General features: G+C 44.3%; 1 protein-coding gene across 1 annotated transcript in view; it reads left to right on the top strand.

Moving 5' to 3' along the window:
- Positions 1-3,725: 3,725 nt before the first annotated feature.
- The window catches only part of Saxo1 (stabilizer of axonemal microtubules 1), a 94,279-nt gene continuing 80,069 nt past the window's right edge, over positions 3,726-17,935 (top strand). Inside the window, exon 1 of the mRNA XM_051188148.1 lies at positions 3,726-4,052. Within this exon, the coding sequence (XP_051044105.1) occupies positions 4,012-4,052 (41 nt within the window). The 5' untranslated portion in view covers positions 3,726-4,011. The remainder of the gene's footprint in view (positions 4,053-17,935) is intronic.

The raw sequence follows: 17,935 nt of genomic DNA, 5'->3' as shown, positions 1-17,935 counted from the left end.
ACATTACTAAAAGCTTAAATCACATATTGAATCCCACACATTCCAAGTGGGAGACTTTCACCAATGGACAGGTTGTCCAGACACAAACTACAGAAATAATAGATGTTATGACTGTTGTTTTGCTGCAGCTGCATGAACCACAAAACTCAATAAGACCCACATGGAGTTTATTGGGGAAAGGGAACAAAGGGAGGGGTAGGTGTTGTCCACCTGGGAACAGGGATGGAAGGGGAAGTAGGGAAAAGGAAGGGCGAACAGGAGGGAGGTGCTTACTTTAAAGGGAAAGCTTGCACATGTGCACACAGCCACATATCTTATGACGTAACCACGCAACACAGGGCCCTTTGAGCTGTCTAAGTATCTGCCTGAATGCCAGTGTGTGTCCCTTGCCAGTTGCCAGGCGGTGGGGTCAGCATAATGCCTGAATCCTTACAATGACCCAAATGGGTCTAACAGGTGTCTACAGAATGTTTCACCCAAACACCAAATAATATGCCTTTTCTCAGCACCTCATGGAACCGTCTCCAAAATTGACCACATAGTTAATAGGTACAGAAAAATTGGAATAACCCCCTGTATCTTATCATATCACCATGGATTAAAGTTGGAGTTCAACAAAATATTTTCTAAAATGGCCGAACCATGTGATACTCCAGCTAACAGCAATCTTGGAAGTAAATACTTCTTGCTCTTGGCAGCAATATTGGATCAGTCATTCAAATTGAGTTGTAGAATCTCATTGAGTTCACAATCTGTGTATCCCTAATGGTTATTTTTATGCACTTTGTTAGGGAGGTCCACTCTCAGGTCTGATGATGCTAGGACGACTCACAGCTCTCAGCATATAACCATAAAGCTCTAATGATTTACACAGAGAAGACCAACACAAAGGAGAGCTACTCAGGCTGAAGGCTATTGGGAAGCAGAGTCTTTTGCAGAAGGAAGCCTTGCCAAAGGTCTGGTTAACCACCCAACAAATGAAAGGCTGTCTAGTAGGGAATCTCAGTAGAGAATCAGTTCTTAGGGTTCTTTCCCCTCCCCTCCCCTCCTAGCCCTGTGTCTTTTCTCTTTCCCTTCTCTTCACTTTCTTACCCAATGCCCTTCTCATTTGAATCTGAAAGGAGATTGAGTGTGTCCTGCTACAATACAAAAAGCCAGCCTTGCTTGTGAACAGTGGAAGCCATTGTGGTGTCAAAGAACTTGGTAATGAACTAACTTGCTGATAGAGTGGCCATGATTTTCATCTCTAAAGGGCTTTTTCACCGAGAGGCTGATTCAGAAGTTTATACATGATCACGCTGGTAGGTACCTTCTCCTGAGTGGAGCTTTGTGGCTCAGTGGCTCATCTCTGATCCTAAATGTTTATTAATCACTGTGTGTATGGTGTGGTGGTGTGTGGACTACTTTGTGAAGTCAGTTCTTTTCTTCAGCTTTACATGGTTCCAGGATCGAACCTGGCTTCATGCCAAGCACATTGACCCATCACGCTGGACCCTAACAGCATAGTCGTGACATCCTCTACAGTTTTGCAAATCTTCATTTCCTCAGGCTGTTTTTAGCACTGATTGGTTTGCTCTTGTAGTTCCTGACAAACTCAAAGGGCAGGGTAGAGGAAGGGCAGCCTGTGGTCCCTTTGCTCATCACACCTTTATAGTCACTGTAATGCAAAAAGCACTCATTACCTGATCATTTTGGATGACAAGGGCCACGAGAGGGTAGTGAGTTGGTCAATTGTACTTACCTCAAAATTTGGCTTCACGTCTGGTAGCAGGTTCATGAATACATAGCAAGGTTTAAGTAGCAGTGAAAAGAATGCCAGTCTCCAGCACCAGTTATTTTGTAAGAAGGACATTGTAGATCCTGGCCCTTGATAATGAACAGTGTGTGCCCATGGCAGACCCTATCCTTGCAGGATTTGGTTTGGCTTCCAAAAGTTCCCATTTCTCTGAGGCCTTCTTCCTCCCCTTGTCCCATCTCACATTTCTACATTCCCCCTTTACCATAAAGGCAGGAAGCAGCTTTGCTGTTCTTAAGAATGATGGTTAAACATTGTGCCTGTTTGAGTTTGTGTCTTTGACTTTCTACAACCCAGGTTGGGAAACTACAGTTAGATAGTAAATATTATAGCTTCTGTGGGTAAAGAGGCAAAATCAGGAACGTTTCTGTAGAATGTAACAAAATTCAAATCTTTATAGACAGTGAAATTAGAATTTGATGTTTCACAGTTCATGTAATGTTATTTTAATTTTTTCAATCATTTAAACATGTCAAACATTCTTAACTCAGTGGCCCTACCAACCAGCTCCCAACTGAGCGTGGACAGCCGGTAATGATTTGCTGACTTCTGTTTTAGTCTGGCATGGAAGAAAAACCTAAAACAGCGCACACAACAAGTTAACACTGCTGCAATCTACGGTTCCTCAGACCTCTGTGGACCAGCCTGACATCTGAATTCCAGCCCTTGGGCCCTCAGGGTGAACAGGGAGAACCACCTTCTCCAGGCTGTCCTCTGACCTCCACAGGAGTTGTGGCACACTCCTGTGGCTCTTTCTACTTAGGATCTGCAATAAATAAATGTAAATAAGTAAGGAAGAAAGAAAGAGAATCAATAATGTTTAAATCCAAACATTGTACTGTAGAAGTATATTATATAGTATATTCCTGTACATTTTTGTTTGCTTTTGAGAAGGGGAAAGGGCTATGCAGCCCAGGTTTGTGTTCTTGCCTCATTATTCCAGGTGTAGGGGTTCTAGGCTCGTGCTACCACCGTCCAGCTCTAAAGCGGTGGTGCCTTTGACCTCAATTTATCATCAGAACAAGCTGCTAGCTTGTGAAAACATGATCCCCAGACTCATTTTGTCTTTGCTTCTTTGAAATAGAATGCAGTCTCACTTTACAACCCAGGCTGGTCTTGAACTTTTGACAACTTACCTGCCTCAGCCTGCCTGTGGGGGGTCACAACCTAAGCCATTATATCATGCTCACATTGGGGCTTATTTGGTAAAGGGGATTCCAGGGCAGATACCTACAGTGCTTTTCAGGACCAGGTTAGCTGTAAGGGGTGAGAGGTCAGAGGGCAAAATCGAATCTTCTAAGCTGTGGTCCTTGAAGTGTGGGCTATGGTCCAGTATCATCAAGAACTTGTAAGAGATGCATGTTTTCTGGGGTCCAGATCTCAGAAACAACAGAAACTCAGGGTGGGGCCTGGCAATCTGGTTCTCATCAAGCCAACTGGTTCTAATGCTGCTAACATTTGAGAAGCCCAGCTTCCAGGCATCATTACCAGCAGCTGCAGAGGCATTGCACCACCTGAGCAAAAGGGGTGGGCCCTCTCAAAGGGCTTTGTTCTCAAGAACAGAGGGAGAGGCCTGTGGTTGAGAGCAATTCCAAGATACAGTGCAGCCAAGGCACAGGTTTTCCAGGAAGAGCTAGAAATCGGATTCAGGGTCAACATTCTGGAGGTCAGGGCATGCATTTTCTTAAGGAGTACAAAGTGTCTTAGAGATGGCAAGCGCCACCTTAACAAAATATGTTTCAGTGTCTTTGCATTATGTGACATGGATTAACTCTGGGACCCAGAGGCTTTCCAAAGCCCTCCAACATAGCCTCCATCTTCCTTCCAGGGTCACGTGGGAGAGTCTCGGTCTTGGGTCTGCCCGTGAGGTCCTGTGAGAGGTCTGACCTCACAAGAGGCCCTTGTGATGTCAATGCCACATCAAGATGCCCTCCTCTGTGAAGGTCACAGAGGACTTAGTCTGGACCCTGCGGCTTGCAGGGGCCAGGCTGCTGGTGGCAGGTGCGTGCTTCCAGTGGCAGGGGTCGGGGAAGCATGCAGACGTGAGCCGGGCTGGCGAGCTGTCTGTGCTCGGTGCTGCTTGTTTGCGCAAGACCGCCGCTTCAGGAAGGGAATAGACTACAGAATTTTCCAAAAGAGCCACCAAAATTTTCTTCTGAACAGCATCTACTAAGGTCCTTGAGAAGTGTGTGGTGGTGGACTCTCGGAAGTGAAGGATGGTGAAGCGGAAGTGCATCTGTGATCTCTGCTCCTGCGGGTAAGGTAGTCCCCCCCAGGGTCAATATGAGGGTGAGGGCTTGATTTTCACACTCCCTAGGGAGCCAAGCCTGTTTCCTGGAGAGAAGATAGACAATTTTCTTCATCTCCCTCCTTCCCTAGGCAGCATCACACTGGATACTGGTTTTTAGGCTGCATTGTTTGTCAACTAGCATTTGATGCACACATGTTGAAAAAGTGTGCTCATGTTGAGGCATTTTTCTGTGGTCCTGCAGGGTAGAGATTCAGGGACCTTGAGAGTGGACCCGGCCAAGCCTTGTCTACATACTGTCAGACAGGCTAGAACCCTGGCCAGGTTGAGGCCAACACTGTTTATTAGGTATTGATGGCTAGTGTTGTTGCAATTCTTAGGACAGGGGAGAGTTGTTTTATGTGGGTGAATTTCCCACTTACAGAAATTGGTCCTTTGACTGGGAAGCACAAGGCACTGGCTCTAGCTGGTGCAGTGTTGACCTGAACAAGGATCACAGGGGAAAGTACTCTTCAGTCTCCTGCCCAAGCTTGGCGGGATGCCTTCCCACCACTTGCCTTTAGGAAGGACCATGTTAAGGGGAAGAATAGTGAAGGCAGGGCTTTGGGGAGAAATTTTGGGCCGCCATGTCTGAGGCGGTCCTTTGTTTTCCCAGGACAATTAGAGAGCTGCAGCCAGGGTGGGCTCTGGATTTGCTTCCCAGCCTCCCGGCTAAGATGAAGTGAAGCAGGTGGGCTCCAGGGTTGTCCCTAACTGTGGCATCTTGGACAGCAACTGAACTCAGCATTAAAATTTCCTTAGGAGTCTTTCCCTCAGAGGACTAGTATAAATAGATAGTGTGTCCCTGCTGCACAGGGACTCTACTTCCCCTGTTAGTGTATGGAGATCTGCAAAAAGGGTTTTCCAACTGTCCCATGTTACATGAAATAACATAAGGACTGTATTTGGGAGACTAGGTTAAGGACACTCTGAAAGCAGAACCCTTTGAAATCTCTGGAGTTTGAGCAGTCAAGGCTGCAATCTAGTCTCTGAGTCTACTGGAGAGCTTGAAAACAGGTGTCATTGCTTCTGCTTAATGAGCAATCTCAAAGGACAGTCACACCAGCAGTCTACAGATACGTCCTGACATTTCTCAGGACTCTGAACTCTGTCACATACAAGTGTGGCCCTTGCTGTCAGGATTTGTCTGGTGGGACTGCAACAGTGTCCAGGGCTAAGTTTTTGAATTATCGAAAACTCAGTTTTTGTTTAAGACTCGCCTCCTCTTGGGGCCTTTTTCATCTCTCCTTGGTTCCCACTCTGCTCATAGTTTTGGGGTTGAAGTCTTTGAGTTCCATCTCTGCACAGCATGCAGTCTAGGTAGGAAGGCAGGGCACTCACTGGAGAGGCTTAGCATATGCAGTCAGATGACATTCCACCTATCTGGGTGCTCATGAACACAATTTTATCTTATTAAAACTCTTTTTGTGTGTATATGTGATTTTGCTTTCTTTTCCACAAAAGGTTTTTCTGTGTAATCCTGGCTGTCTGGAATTCTTTCTGTAGACCAGGCTGACTTAAAATTCAAAGACCCACCTGTCTTTGCCTCTTGGGTGCTGGGATTAAAGGTGTGTGCCAACATAGCCAGCCAGCTGGTATGCATATAGATGCAAACACATGAAATAAAAACCTTACCATCCTGCACTGCAGATGTGGAACATGCGCATCACCTCAAAGGTCTGCTGGTCAAGGCTGCACCTTCTCTGGTCCTACCCCACTTAGATGCACCCAGAGGATGTTGGGGTAGAATGGATTTTGTAGGGGTTTTCAGCTCTAGAAGATTGTGGAGATCTCTAACCTAAGGAGAACTTGAAGCAGGATCTGGAAGAAAGGTCTGTGCAATGATCTCCCTTGGGGAAGAGAGTTTCCAGCAACAGAGGGGAGACTGGAACTTCTGAGGGAGTCACCTGGCCACCTCTTTTTAATGCAGAGATAGCTCTGAAAACCAGGACTTCTGGTTAGAGTGAAGATGTAGCCCCCCCCCCCCTTACTCCCCTTTCCCTATTTTATTTCCTTTTCAAAAAAAAAAAAAAATATATCATGTAGCCCTGGCTGGTCTGAAACATACTGTGTAAGGCTTTGAACTCTTTTCTTCTTGTCTCTATTCCCCAAGTCCTGGGATTACCACTGTACCACTATTCCCAGCTTTCCTTTGGTTTTGAGTTTTGTTGTGTAGCCCAGGCGAGCCTTGAACACGTTGCCCTCCTGCCTCAGCCTTCCCACTTCTGGGATTGTAGGCATGTGCCACCATGGATGTCTCCTTAAATGTGCTTTCAGTTCAGCTATAGTACAGGGTACTCATTAATGGGGGAAGGCTTCATTTGTCATCTGCATAAGGTTTCCATCCAAAAGAGCCACTATCTCCTGGGAACCAGCCCCCAAAGGACAAGTTCTTAAGTTTGGCCACAAGATGGCAGCCTTTTCTCAGCCAATCCTCATCACTGGTTTAGCCCGTCTATCCTAAGTGGAAAACAAAACCTTTGGGGTTCTGAAGTTTCCTTCCTTGAATTTTGTTTTTAGTTTTTTAAAAATAGGTTCACCAAAAGTTTTTTAAAATGAGAAACTAGTTAGTATTCAGGGCCTAGCTTAGCTGAGGAAGGTGTTATTCCTCAAGGAGCTGAATATGTATAACCAAAGATACCTACTTTACAGGCTTAAGGAAACCAGCTGTGCTTTGCTATATCAAAACACACGCCACAACCAAAAGCTGGCAACTAGGACTCTACAACTGTATATTATAACCTTTTAAAACATGATCAGTACCAAATAAGCAAAAGTGAGCATTCATAGGTTACAGAAAGACAGTATGGTCAACAGTTTAAAAAACTCAGCCATTGTTTATTTCCATATAATTGCAGTGTGTGTGTGTGTGTGTGTGTGTGTGTGTGTGTGTATGCATGCATGCATGAACGCACATGTGCATGTGTATGTAGGTATGTTTTAGTAAAGTAACCCCACAAGAGGGGATAATGTTTCCAATTGCATCTGAAACCACCTGTTTTGCCTGTTGTTGAATAAATTCCCACTTTGGAAGTTACACAATCTTAAAGACTAGAAAATTCAGAGCGATTTCTCTCATCATGGTGGTTGTCAGCATGGGACTAAGGCTTAGGAAGGAGGTTTGATTCATCACCTTAGTCTGCTCTCCCTTGGGAAGCTTTTTAGTTTACTTCCTTGTCCTTTCCCAGTCTCCAGCTCTCTTAGCTTATAAGATAAGGAAACGGAAGCACTGAGCTGAAGTTGAGGGATGCATTTTGTTAAGATTGGACATACAGTAGGTTGAAATTGTGTCCACATTTAACTGCATATCAGACATCACTAGATGTTGAACTTCAGTCTGGTGTAATTTCAAATAAAACAGATCCACTTTTTCTTCTTTCTGTTTCTTTCCTTCCCAGCAGGGGCTCCCTATGTAGCCCTGGCTGGCCTTGAATCTATGAGTCTTCTGCTTTATCTTATATGGGCTTTAAGATATACCCATAGCTTTAAGATATACCTGTAGGGTATATCTTAAGGTGTTTGCTATCGAGCCTGATGATTTGAGTTTGGTTCTTGGAGCCCACACACTGGAAGGAGAGAACAGATTTTCACAAGCTGCCCTCTGATCTCCACACATGTGCCACGATGCCACGGCACACATGCACATTGACACATACACACATGAGATAAATGAGTAAATCTAAAAAAATTTGAAGCAGCTGGAAAAGATGGCTTAGTGCTTAAGGGGACTCACTGCAGAGGACCCAAGTTTAGCTCCCAGTGCCCACACGGCAGCTCACAGCCGTCTGTAACTCCAGTTCTGGGTATTTGATGCCCTCCTTAGGCCTCTTTCAGCACCAAGTACACACATGCGCATAGACGCTCAAACACAACAGAGAAACAAAAGTTTATAAAATACACACGTTTTAAAAACTAGGAAGAAGGGTGTGTGTGCACGCGCGTGTGCATGCGTGTGTGTGCATGTATGTGCATGTGAGTTAAGGTGCCCTTCGGGGGGTCACAGATATCAGGTTCCTCTGGAGCTGGTATTACAGGTGGTTGTGAGCCGCCCAGTTTGGGTGCTGGAATTGTACTCCGTCCCTCTACAAGGGCAGTTTATGCTCTTAGCCACTGAGGCATCCCTTTAGTCCCTGACATATATCATCTTAATTTTGGTTAGTATTGTGTGCCAAACTCGGGTTCTCACATATCCCAGGCTAGGATTCTATTGCTGAACGGTGGCCACACTGAGCCATTGTTTTTGCCCATTGATTACAATATGAAGGCTCCTGTCCATGTCAGAAGTACTATGTGATGTAAAACATATAGCAATCCTAAGCTTTTTAGTAAAGCAATGTAAACAGCAAATCTTCCTCCTGAGATTAGAATGCAGTTCCTCTACTTTTTCTAAAATATTGATAAGAAATGTAGATGTTAACAAAGGAATTGAGATAGCTTACTTTTATATCTTATTATTTTATGGCTTACTGTGCACCATTTAAAAGAGTTTGTGTACAGGAAATTCCAGGACAGGATAACACCAGGACAGGGTAACATATCATGGAATATTTATGTAGCATTGGTCATATGTGCAGCATCTCATAAAGAAGGTAGCCCCAGAGAGGACTGGCCAATTGCTTTGAAGGATGTTGATTTGGCTGTTTTCTGGGAGCGTGCGGAGGAAGGTGATCTCCAGGTCAGACATGTATCTGCAACTTAAATCAGTTATGTGAACCAGGGAGGAACTTGTTATTTTAATTTTAGAAAATATTTTTTTCACATTGATGGAAATTTCTTTAACCTTAGATTTTATTTTCTTAGAGTTTCTGTTACAAATTAAGAGGAAGGGTAAAAAAAAAAAAAGAGGACTTGGTTGGATATTGCATGTTTCAAAAAAGAATTCTTGTTTTTAATTTAAATAAAATTGACTTCATAAATTCTGAGTAAGGAGGAAAAGGATGGGAAAATCAGGGAAAACCCTCCACAAATACTCCCTGATGACTTTTTGTAGAGGACCACGGAGGCAATCTTTCACTTCAACACTGATTTGCTTTGATTGTGTATTTTCTGTACTTTTTGTGTTAAGCTACTTCATAGGCTCTTTAAAATCTGGCCTTTTAGATAGCAGGATTTTAATTGCTCATGTATACTTTTCATCTTAGATATAAGACTGTGTATTACTGGTCAAATCACGACACTGAAGGGTGTAGAACATAGCTTTGTACTAACTCTAATAATGGAGGTTAAAATAATGTGTTTTACCTGCAGGCTGAGAATGGATGTGTATGGGTACCCTGGTTTTAATTCCTCATCTTTTTTCTACCCCTCCATAGATAGTAAGGTGCTGTACTAGCCACTCTAAGTTTACTGAAAAATTTCAAAGGTTTATGTAAACTAGTTTAAACTACTCCATTTAGTGGGAAACTTTCAATTCCATTCCCATCCCTGATGTTCAGACACTGACCCCTGGGAGATTTGTAGTTTGTTTGGGAAGATGACGTGTCTGGAAGAGGGAAAGTAGCTAACCTTCAGACACATGAGGGCAACACATTGAAGTTGGAGGGTTTCAGAGGTGGGGCTACAGGGGGGAGAAGGGGCTCGCTGAATACTTAGGAAATGGAAGCAGGCAGGAACTCCAGGTTTTGCATCCTGGTTCTGCCTGGCTGTGAGCGCCTGCCAGCCACGTGCTGTCCTTGTATGACCGAGGTAATAGCAGCACCTCTTTCTTGGGGCAGGTGGGGGAGGGGATCTGTGCTCTGAAGGGAAAGGTGGTGCTTGGGGGGTGAGGCAAGCCATCTACTAAAGGTGTTGATTCCAGAAGAGAGAGACTATGCCAGAGGCACCCTACCTGCCTCTGTGGTATCATATTGACATTCTGCCCATATTTCCCCCCCCCCCTTTTCTTCCCATGCTTTGTGAGTGGAGACTTGTGGATCTTCCCGTCCGAACTCTGAGATTACAGGTGTTGGGCCTCCATATTCAGCTTCCATTTGCTTAATAATGGAGTGAGGATTTTCTGGGGGGGGGGCAGCAGAGCACACAGATCAAAAGTACAGATGCTGGACCAGGGCATGAGTTCACATTCTAGACTTTCCACAGCCTGGTTGTGCCACCTCAATCACTTTACAGTGCCGCCTGTACTTCCATGTGCCTCATTGTTCTTATCTGTAAAATGGGCACAGGGGAGACTCTGCACCATAGGGCTGCCGTCAGGGTGAAGCCACCGTGAAGTAAGCAGAGAGCATGTAGGGTAGGGAAACTAACAAGTGTTGTTATGAATGTAGATGAAGGTTCCAGTCTGTATTCTGGGCGATGAAGTCCCTGAGAGAGGAAAACAGCATCTTTTTCTCAGGACACTGTGTGCGCTGCAGGAGAGTACATTTTGTTAACTGGCTGACAGTGAAAAATGTTCCACCGAGAAGTTCAGTTAGAGGGACTGTAGTTAAATGGTTGGGGGCTGGGTTATAGTTGGCAGATTGGAATGGTTTGCGAAGGTTTAACATGATTAAACGTTACTTTATGTCTAGGTGAAGGGACAATTTTGCGGCGTTCTCTCCTTCACCTTTATGTAGGTTTAGGGGATTGAGTTTAGGAACTCAGGCTTGGCTGGCAAACACTTTTACCTGCTGAGCCATCTTGCTGGCCTGGCTTACAGGGTTTAATGCACTTTTTACACACTGGCAGGCCCTCTGTACTCTTGGGGTCTGCCTGTACCTGAGCCCAATAGTCAGTGTACTTCTCAAGTTGAGATTGACGTGAACAAACACTCAGTGAAATGTCTGTTTGGGTTAGAGCTTTTCAAGTCTTAAAATCAATGAGTGTGGGGATTAAAGCCATCCTCACTGCACAGCACAACTTACCATTCTCTTTTATCACCCCCCCCCATTTGTAAAATTGGCTTTCAAAATTACATTAAGATTACTGCTCCAAAGGGAAAGGATAGTATGTCAAGTTAACCACTTAGCCAACTATATCCATATATTTTGAATATCCAGATATCTGAAAGCCCCTCATTCTAATGCCAACAAATTGAATCTGTAATGTCAGAAACAAGTTAGGTTTTGCCTCTGCTGGTCAATTACTTAATTTCAGAAATGCTACCCCTTACAGGATGATTATTTTTAAAAGTCACCCTTTCTCCCGAAGCTAGCCATATTTTCTCTCTCAAGTATGGTGTATTTTCACTCCGTTCTCCAAATAAAATCTATCTAACACCTGCGAACAAGAGCTTAACATGAAAAGCAAAGGCTTAGCTGAACAGTTTAGTCTTTAATCTGGATTTACCTTAGAGAGCAGCTGGGGGGCATGGGAGAGAGCCAGGGGATGTCAAGTGGAGAACACTGCTGCTCTGGTCCTGAGCTTGATGCCTTGTAAAGTTTGTCAGTCTATTCAGGGTCTTCACCATCTTATTTCTTTGGTGTGTGTGGCTGCATGTAACACAGTGCATATGTGGACATCAGAGGACAACTTGTGAGAGTTGGTTCTCTCTTTTTCCACTGTGTGTGATCTGGGGACCAAACTCAGGTCATCAGCTTTGGCAAAAGGTGCTTTTACCCACCAAACCATCTTGCTGGCCCCATCTTTAGTCTTTTTCAAAATGGCCGTCTTCTTTAATAAGCCCTAGGTTCCATCCATGGTACCGAAAAAGAAAACAGGCTTGCTGAGAGTGTTGGTACTTGACCACAATCCTCTCATGTAAGGGGCAGAAGCAGGAGGGTGATGAGTTTAAGGTCTGCCTAAGCATCATAGAGAGATTCTGACCCATCTCTCACTAGCTGTAAGAGTATATTGGCAAGAGACCATGGATTTCCAGCTCTTTGAACAAGTGAGCCCAAAGTGGCTATTGTCTTACTTGGAAGAGTGTCTCCAGTATGAAACAACAGGATATATATCAAAACTTGGCTGAAGACACAGAATGGCATCCTTGTCAAATGTACTGAAAATGCCAAATGTAGCAAGTATGGGAGATGACAAGATAAAGATTCATTATCAACAAGCTAGAGTGCTGGGTCGAAATCAAGCTGAAACTCAGTGTCAATGTGCAATTCTATGATGGGATGAAAAAAGTCAATACTACACATTTATAATGGGGAATGTTCATTTTGGCCATTTGTAAAAAGTGTCTCTGGTTTTTGCTCAGTGATGCATTGTGTTATGAGATGGAAATAAGCTGTCCATATCAGAAAGTACCACTGCCTCATACTCTTTGGCCTAGTCAGTTGTTTTCTTTCAAGGATACTATCTGGTGACATAGGTGTGTGGATTATGGAAAATACATTCTAGAAGTGATAAAACTCAAACCTCAGAAGGTCAGGGGATGGCCCATTTTAAAGTTGCATTCTATAGGGGAGGTCTTAGGCTTGTCCTAGGTAGGTGGCTCAGAGGGAAGAGAAACAAGTGATTGGTCACTTCATGAAAATTGGTTTGGGATCAGTGTCAGTAAAGACTCTATAGAGTTAGGACTATAGATTCTCATAGGGGGCTTTTTCAGATTGCTGAGCTGAGCATGGCCTGGTTAGAATTTTACAAAAGGATCCTGCATCAGGCAGGAGTTTGACAAAATGGTTTCCAGGTCCCTTTCAACAGTGGAAACTCAGATTCCTGGGAAGACAGATGAGCATTCATTTTAATATGATGATTGAACTTGGAAGCAAAGGCAAAACTGGTGGGAACATGTATTTTGAGGAATAAGCTGATGTCCATGTATGAAACTGTTGGGTACATGTCCATGAGTGCCTGCAAAAGCCAAGGAACTTCACAGAGATCACAAGGCATGCATCTTTATCACATAACACGTGTTCAGACCATAGCCATCTAATGGAAGCCTCTTGCATGGGATCTCTTTTCCACTGGTGAACCTGCTTTTCTGAGAGTCCTCTAGTAACCTCCTGCATATGGTGTAGAGAAGCTCCATTCATTGCTTCCAGGACTCTCTCATTTCATGTTCACGTGAAGGACACTTCTGCAGGCTAGCTGGAGACACTAGTGTGTTTTGATGGGAAACATGCTGTAAGTTAACAGCCAGTGTATAGATTTTTATTTTTTATTTTTCAAGACAGGGTTTCTCTGTATTGCTTTGGAGCCTGTCCTGGCACTCGCTCTGTAGACCAGGCTGGCCTCAAACTCACAGAGATCCACCTGCCTCTGCCTCCTGAGTGCTGGGATTAAAGGCGGGTGCCACTAATGCCGGGCCAGTGTATAGATTTTTGAAGGATATTACATTGCAAAGCTGGAATGACCGCATTTCCTTTCCTATGATGTCCCACTTCATATCCATGTTAAAGCATTTGCTAAGGTGAGTTTTGGTCTTGGATGCCTTTTTTGGTGCCAGCCACAGCAAGTCCTGAAATGGACACCTTAAGCATTTCCGTTTTTTTTTTTTTTTTTCCTCTCTCTCCCTTGCTTTATCTAGAAATGGATTTTACAAGCCATCGAGGTGGCTCAACAGGTAGACACTTTCCTTGCAGGTCTGGCAACCTGAGCTATATGCCTGGGACCCATGTAAAGGTGGAGGAGAGAACTGGACCCACAAGAGCTTCTTCCTGACCTCTGCATGCCACACACACCAAAGATAACACACAATAGGAGATGAATCTTTACCAAGTTGCTTTCTTTTCTCAAGGAAATAGGAAACACCATAAATACTTTTAAATAGTATGGCATATGAAAAGAGTCCATCTGTCCTAAATTACACAGTGTAATGTGCACACCCTAAGAAGTTGTGTGTGGATTCAGTTTCTGGTATTTGTTTTTAGCTTGTGTGTGAGTGTTTGTAGGAATGTATGTATGTGTATTGTGTGTACACTTGGTGCCGATGCATGCCAGAAGTTGTTGGATCTCTTACGACTAGAGTCACAGGTCATTGTGACTGCCCTGTGAGTGCTGGGAACCGGACCCAGGTCCTCTGCAGGCGGTGCAAGTACTTTTAACCATAGAGCCATCTTTTCCTTCCTCTTTCCTCCTTTCCTCTTCTTTTCCCCTCCCTCCCTCTCTTTCTTCCTCCTTTCCTTCCTCCCCTCCCTTCCTCCTTCCCTCCCTCATCTCTCCCTCTCTCCCTTCTTTTTGGTAGTTGGTATTGAACCCAGAGCCTGAGTATCACTATGCTAGTGCTCTACCCCTTAGCTAAATTCCCACCACCCCACAAGTTTCTGTCTTGGTGTCATTAGCTTCTTCAGCTTTGGGTCAGGGTGTGGATATTTTCAAGCTGATACTAATGAATGGTCCTGCAATGGTTATTTGATTTATAATTGAAGTAAGTGATAGGGGCAGTGCCTGATTTTTAGCAGGTTTAAACAAGCAGTAGGGCATTTTGCAGATTTTCTGGGAAGTCTAGAGAAGAGCAGCAGAAGCCAGGATGTGGGAGCCACAGCCTAGAGTCTAGCCAGTGGTTGGGGATGCAGCTGTTTTGCATTGAGGATGTTGTAGCTGCAGCCATCATTGGACATGCTGGGCATGACCCCAATGCAACCAGTGTCCTTATGAATTCCCCACTGTAATTCCATTTAAAATTTGTTATTTTCTTGCTACATTTATTTAGTGGTGTGTGTGTGTGTGTGTGTGTGTGTGTCTGTGTGTGTGTGTGTGCTTGAGTGTGTGTGCATGCACAGGTGTGTGTCTGTGTGTGAGCATGTGTTACAGCACACATGCAGAGGTCAGAGGACAACTCGCTGACTTCTCTCCTTCCACCATGTGGGTTCTGAGGCTGAATTCAGGTTGTCAGGCTTGGCCATAAGTGTTTCATCTGATGAGTCATATGGGCAGCCCCTGTTTTTCTATTTATCATGTGTATTACAATTTACAGAGGGGAACTAGAAATTGGCCCACTCTTGGTCACATGTTTGAACCTCATAGCAGCAGTGACTCACTGGTTCCTGAAGGGAGAGGTAGACCCTCTCTCCCACAAGAGTAACACAGTGGGAATTCATCAAAAGAAGGTCATCAGCTAAGAGGCAGCTAAACTATGGCTGGATGAAAAGAGTTTGTTTAATTTTATTCCGCTTATGCAAATGAAAGGCTCAGTTTAGGTTTGAACAAAGGTTCTCATCTGTGGCACACATGGACTTCTGTTCTAGGGGCCCATCCTGTGCAGTCATTTTCTCAAATGTTTAGCCATGTATTTCTGTCATTAGATGTCATTAGACGTCCATCCGATTATGTCTGTTAGGGCTAGGGAGATAGGCAACCAATAATGTCTGTTAGGGCTAGGGAGATGGCTCAGTGGGTGAAGACACTTGTTGCCAAACTTGAACACCCAAGAGAGGATGAGTCCTGGGACCAACATGATAGGAGGGAGAACCAACTACTGCAAGTGTCCTCTGACCTCCAACTATGCATTAGTTGCCTAATGTCTCTCTAGGGAAGGGTGGAATCACTTAAGGTTGAAGGTGACTGGATTAGAGGCATTCTCAAGCCTTAATGATTTGGTAGCCATGCAATAATGGATTTAATCATGACATGATTTTATTTGACAGTTCCTTGTGTTGTGATGACAATAGACTTCACCTGCACACGAATATTTTCCCAACCTTAAATGTCCTAAGAATTCCTGGGAAATCAGTCTATGAAGGATGCAGATTTCTGGGCCCAGTCTCCCCACACCTTGATAAAATGAAGCAAGGTGAAGATGCTGTTGTGTTCTGGCAGGGTGCTGGGAGCCAGCACTCCTCATTCTCCCACTGGTCAGGTCAGCCGGAAGTGAATTCTGCTTTGAGCTCTGACTTGCTTGGGGAGGAGCTCATTCCTTGGGGATGAAGTTTCAACTCCCTAACTCCCAGTTACATTTCTCACACCCCTCCCTCCAGGTGGTTTTAGTGCTTTTTGGGCCTCATAGGCCTGTTCTGTGATCTTGATGACAGACTTCTTCCTCCTCAAGGAAGCAAAGAGCACATCCTGAGCATCCCAAGTTTCCATCTTCCTGTGGAGCCTCAAGTGTGGGAGGGCTGATGTCCTTACTGTGTGTGGACCTCAGCTTCTGTAATTCCTGTGACAAAGCCATGGCCCTTATGAGCTTTTGTGACTCAGTCCACCAACATGGCAGTGCAGGTTAAAGCATTCCTGGCTGCTAAACTGAATGTGTGTGCTTGTGCATTTGTGTGGCTGAACAGATGTGTGTGTGTGTGTGTGTGTGTGTGTGTGTGTGTGCGCACACACAGGGATATCAAGGGTTGTCATTGGATGTCTTTCTCAACCACTTCTATTTTTGAGACAGTCTCTCCTTGAACCTGGAGTTCACTAATTTGATTATACTGGCTGGCCAATAAGCTCCAGGGATCCTCCTGTCTCTGACTCCCCAGTACCGGGATAATATGTGAAGGTTATTGCACTCAGCTCTTTTGTATAGGTTCTGAAGAACTTCCTGAGCTATCTAAATCCCTAGCCTCTCAGTTTCATCTCTTCTTTCTAGCTGGGGCTGCTGATAATGTTATTAATGACAACTTTTTTTTCTAACATTAAGATCATATACCTTGGTCAATTTAATTAGCCACTCCCCCCCCCCCAATCAAGAGATGGTCTTGCTATGTAGCCTTGGATATGTAGATCAGCTTGGCTTCAGACTCATAGAGATATGCCTGCCTCTGCCTCTCAAGCACTGGGATTAAAGGTGTGTTCCACTATGCCTTCTAGATCTTTGCCTTTGATAGTTCTTCATTGACTTGGGGTACACTTAGCATTTATGCAATTCCTGTCTCCCAGACTTACTGAACTGTACTGGCTGAACTAACATCCTGGCTGCTGACAACGCTCTCTCTATTAATTTCTCAGAGTCACCAAACCATACTACACACTAATATGCCAACTATGTCCCAAATATTTTTCAGCTAAGTAGAATGGTTTTTAACATCATGCAAAACCTGAGGGGGAAAAAAGTCTTGAGTTTCTAGATTTCTCTTGTAAAACCAAAATGGCATAGTTGCATTGTGACTGTTTTTGTAAGTGGTATTGGCCTGGTCATGCCCTGAGAAGACAGGTATGCCTTACAAATTTCTTGGTGAAAGGTAAAGGGGAAAATACCATGAAACTTTATCCTCTTATTTCCCACAAGAGGGCAGTCTAATCTCTGAAACAGTAACTACATCTGGCATTGCAAAGCTGTGAATGTGACTTTGGTGAAATAACTTATCTGGATACACACCTACATTTGCATAAGAATCAGAATACAGAATGTGCTTTACTCTTTATGTCCATATTTTCACCCTAACCTAGCCCTGTCCTTGGGCCTGGTTCCCTCTGCCCCACCCATGCAGCTCCCAAATCTTCACAAGCTACTTTGTGGGAATCAAAAGGGGGACTCTTTGATTATGTAACTTCAGAGCCACAAGTTCAGCTGAGATGGCAACTATAGAAGTTTGACAGGGGCCTTGTGAGGTGTGCTCTCTCTCTCGCTCTCTCTCTCTCTCTCTCTCTCTCTCTACACACACACACACACACACAACTGTATATACACATATATTTCTTTAACATATGCATATATATGCTAGAGTCTTATTCTGCCCAGGCTGCTATTAATCTCTATGCAGCTGAAGATGACCTTGAACCTGATCCTCTTCCCTCCAACCTCCCAGGTACTAGAAACACGGGTGTGTGTTACCACTCCAGGTCACCTCAGTGCTAAGATGGAGCTCATAGCCATGGCCTGCTGAGTAAGCACTCTACCAACTTGTCCTAGCTCTTTGTGGTAATTCTTATTGGTGTAGACTCCTAGGGCATGCCTGGGGCTGCATGCTCTGCCTTAATACTGATTAGGCCTCAAGGAGATGCTATGTAAACCCAGATGCCTGTTTGTTAATTCACAATGAGACACATCTGCTGGAGAGATCTAGAAAACTCATTTTTGCTAGCCAGCGTATTTTTCTTTCAGAAAACAAAACAAAACG

The sequence above is a fragment of the Phodopus roborovskii genome, unplaced genomic scaffold, assembly GCF_943737965.1.
Source record: "Phodopus roborovskii unplaced genomic scaffold, PHOROB, whole genome shotgun sequence".
Classification (NCBI taxonomy): domain Eukaryota; kingdom Metazoa; phylum Chordata; class Mammalia; order Rodentia; family Cricetidae; genus Phodopus; species Phodopus roborovskii.
The sequence above is the reverse complement of the archived record's forward strand: the minus strand, read 5'-3'. Positions and strand labels throughout refer to the sequence as shown.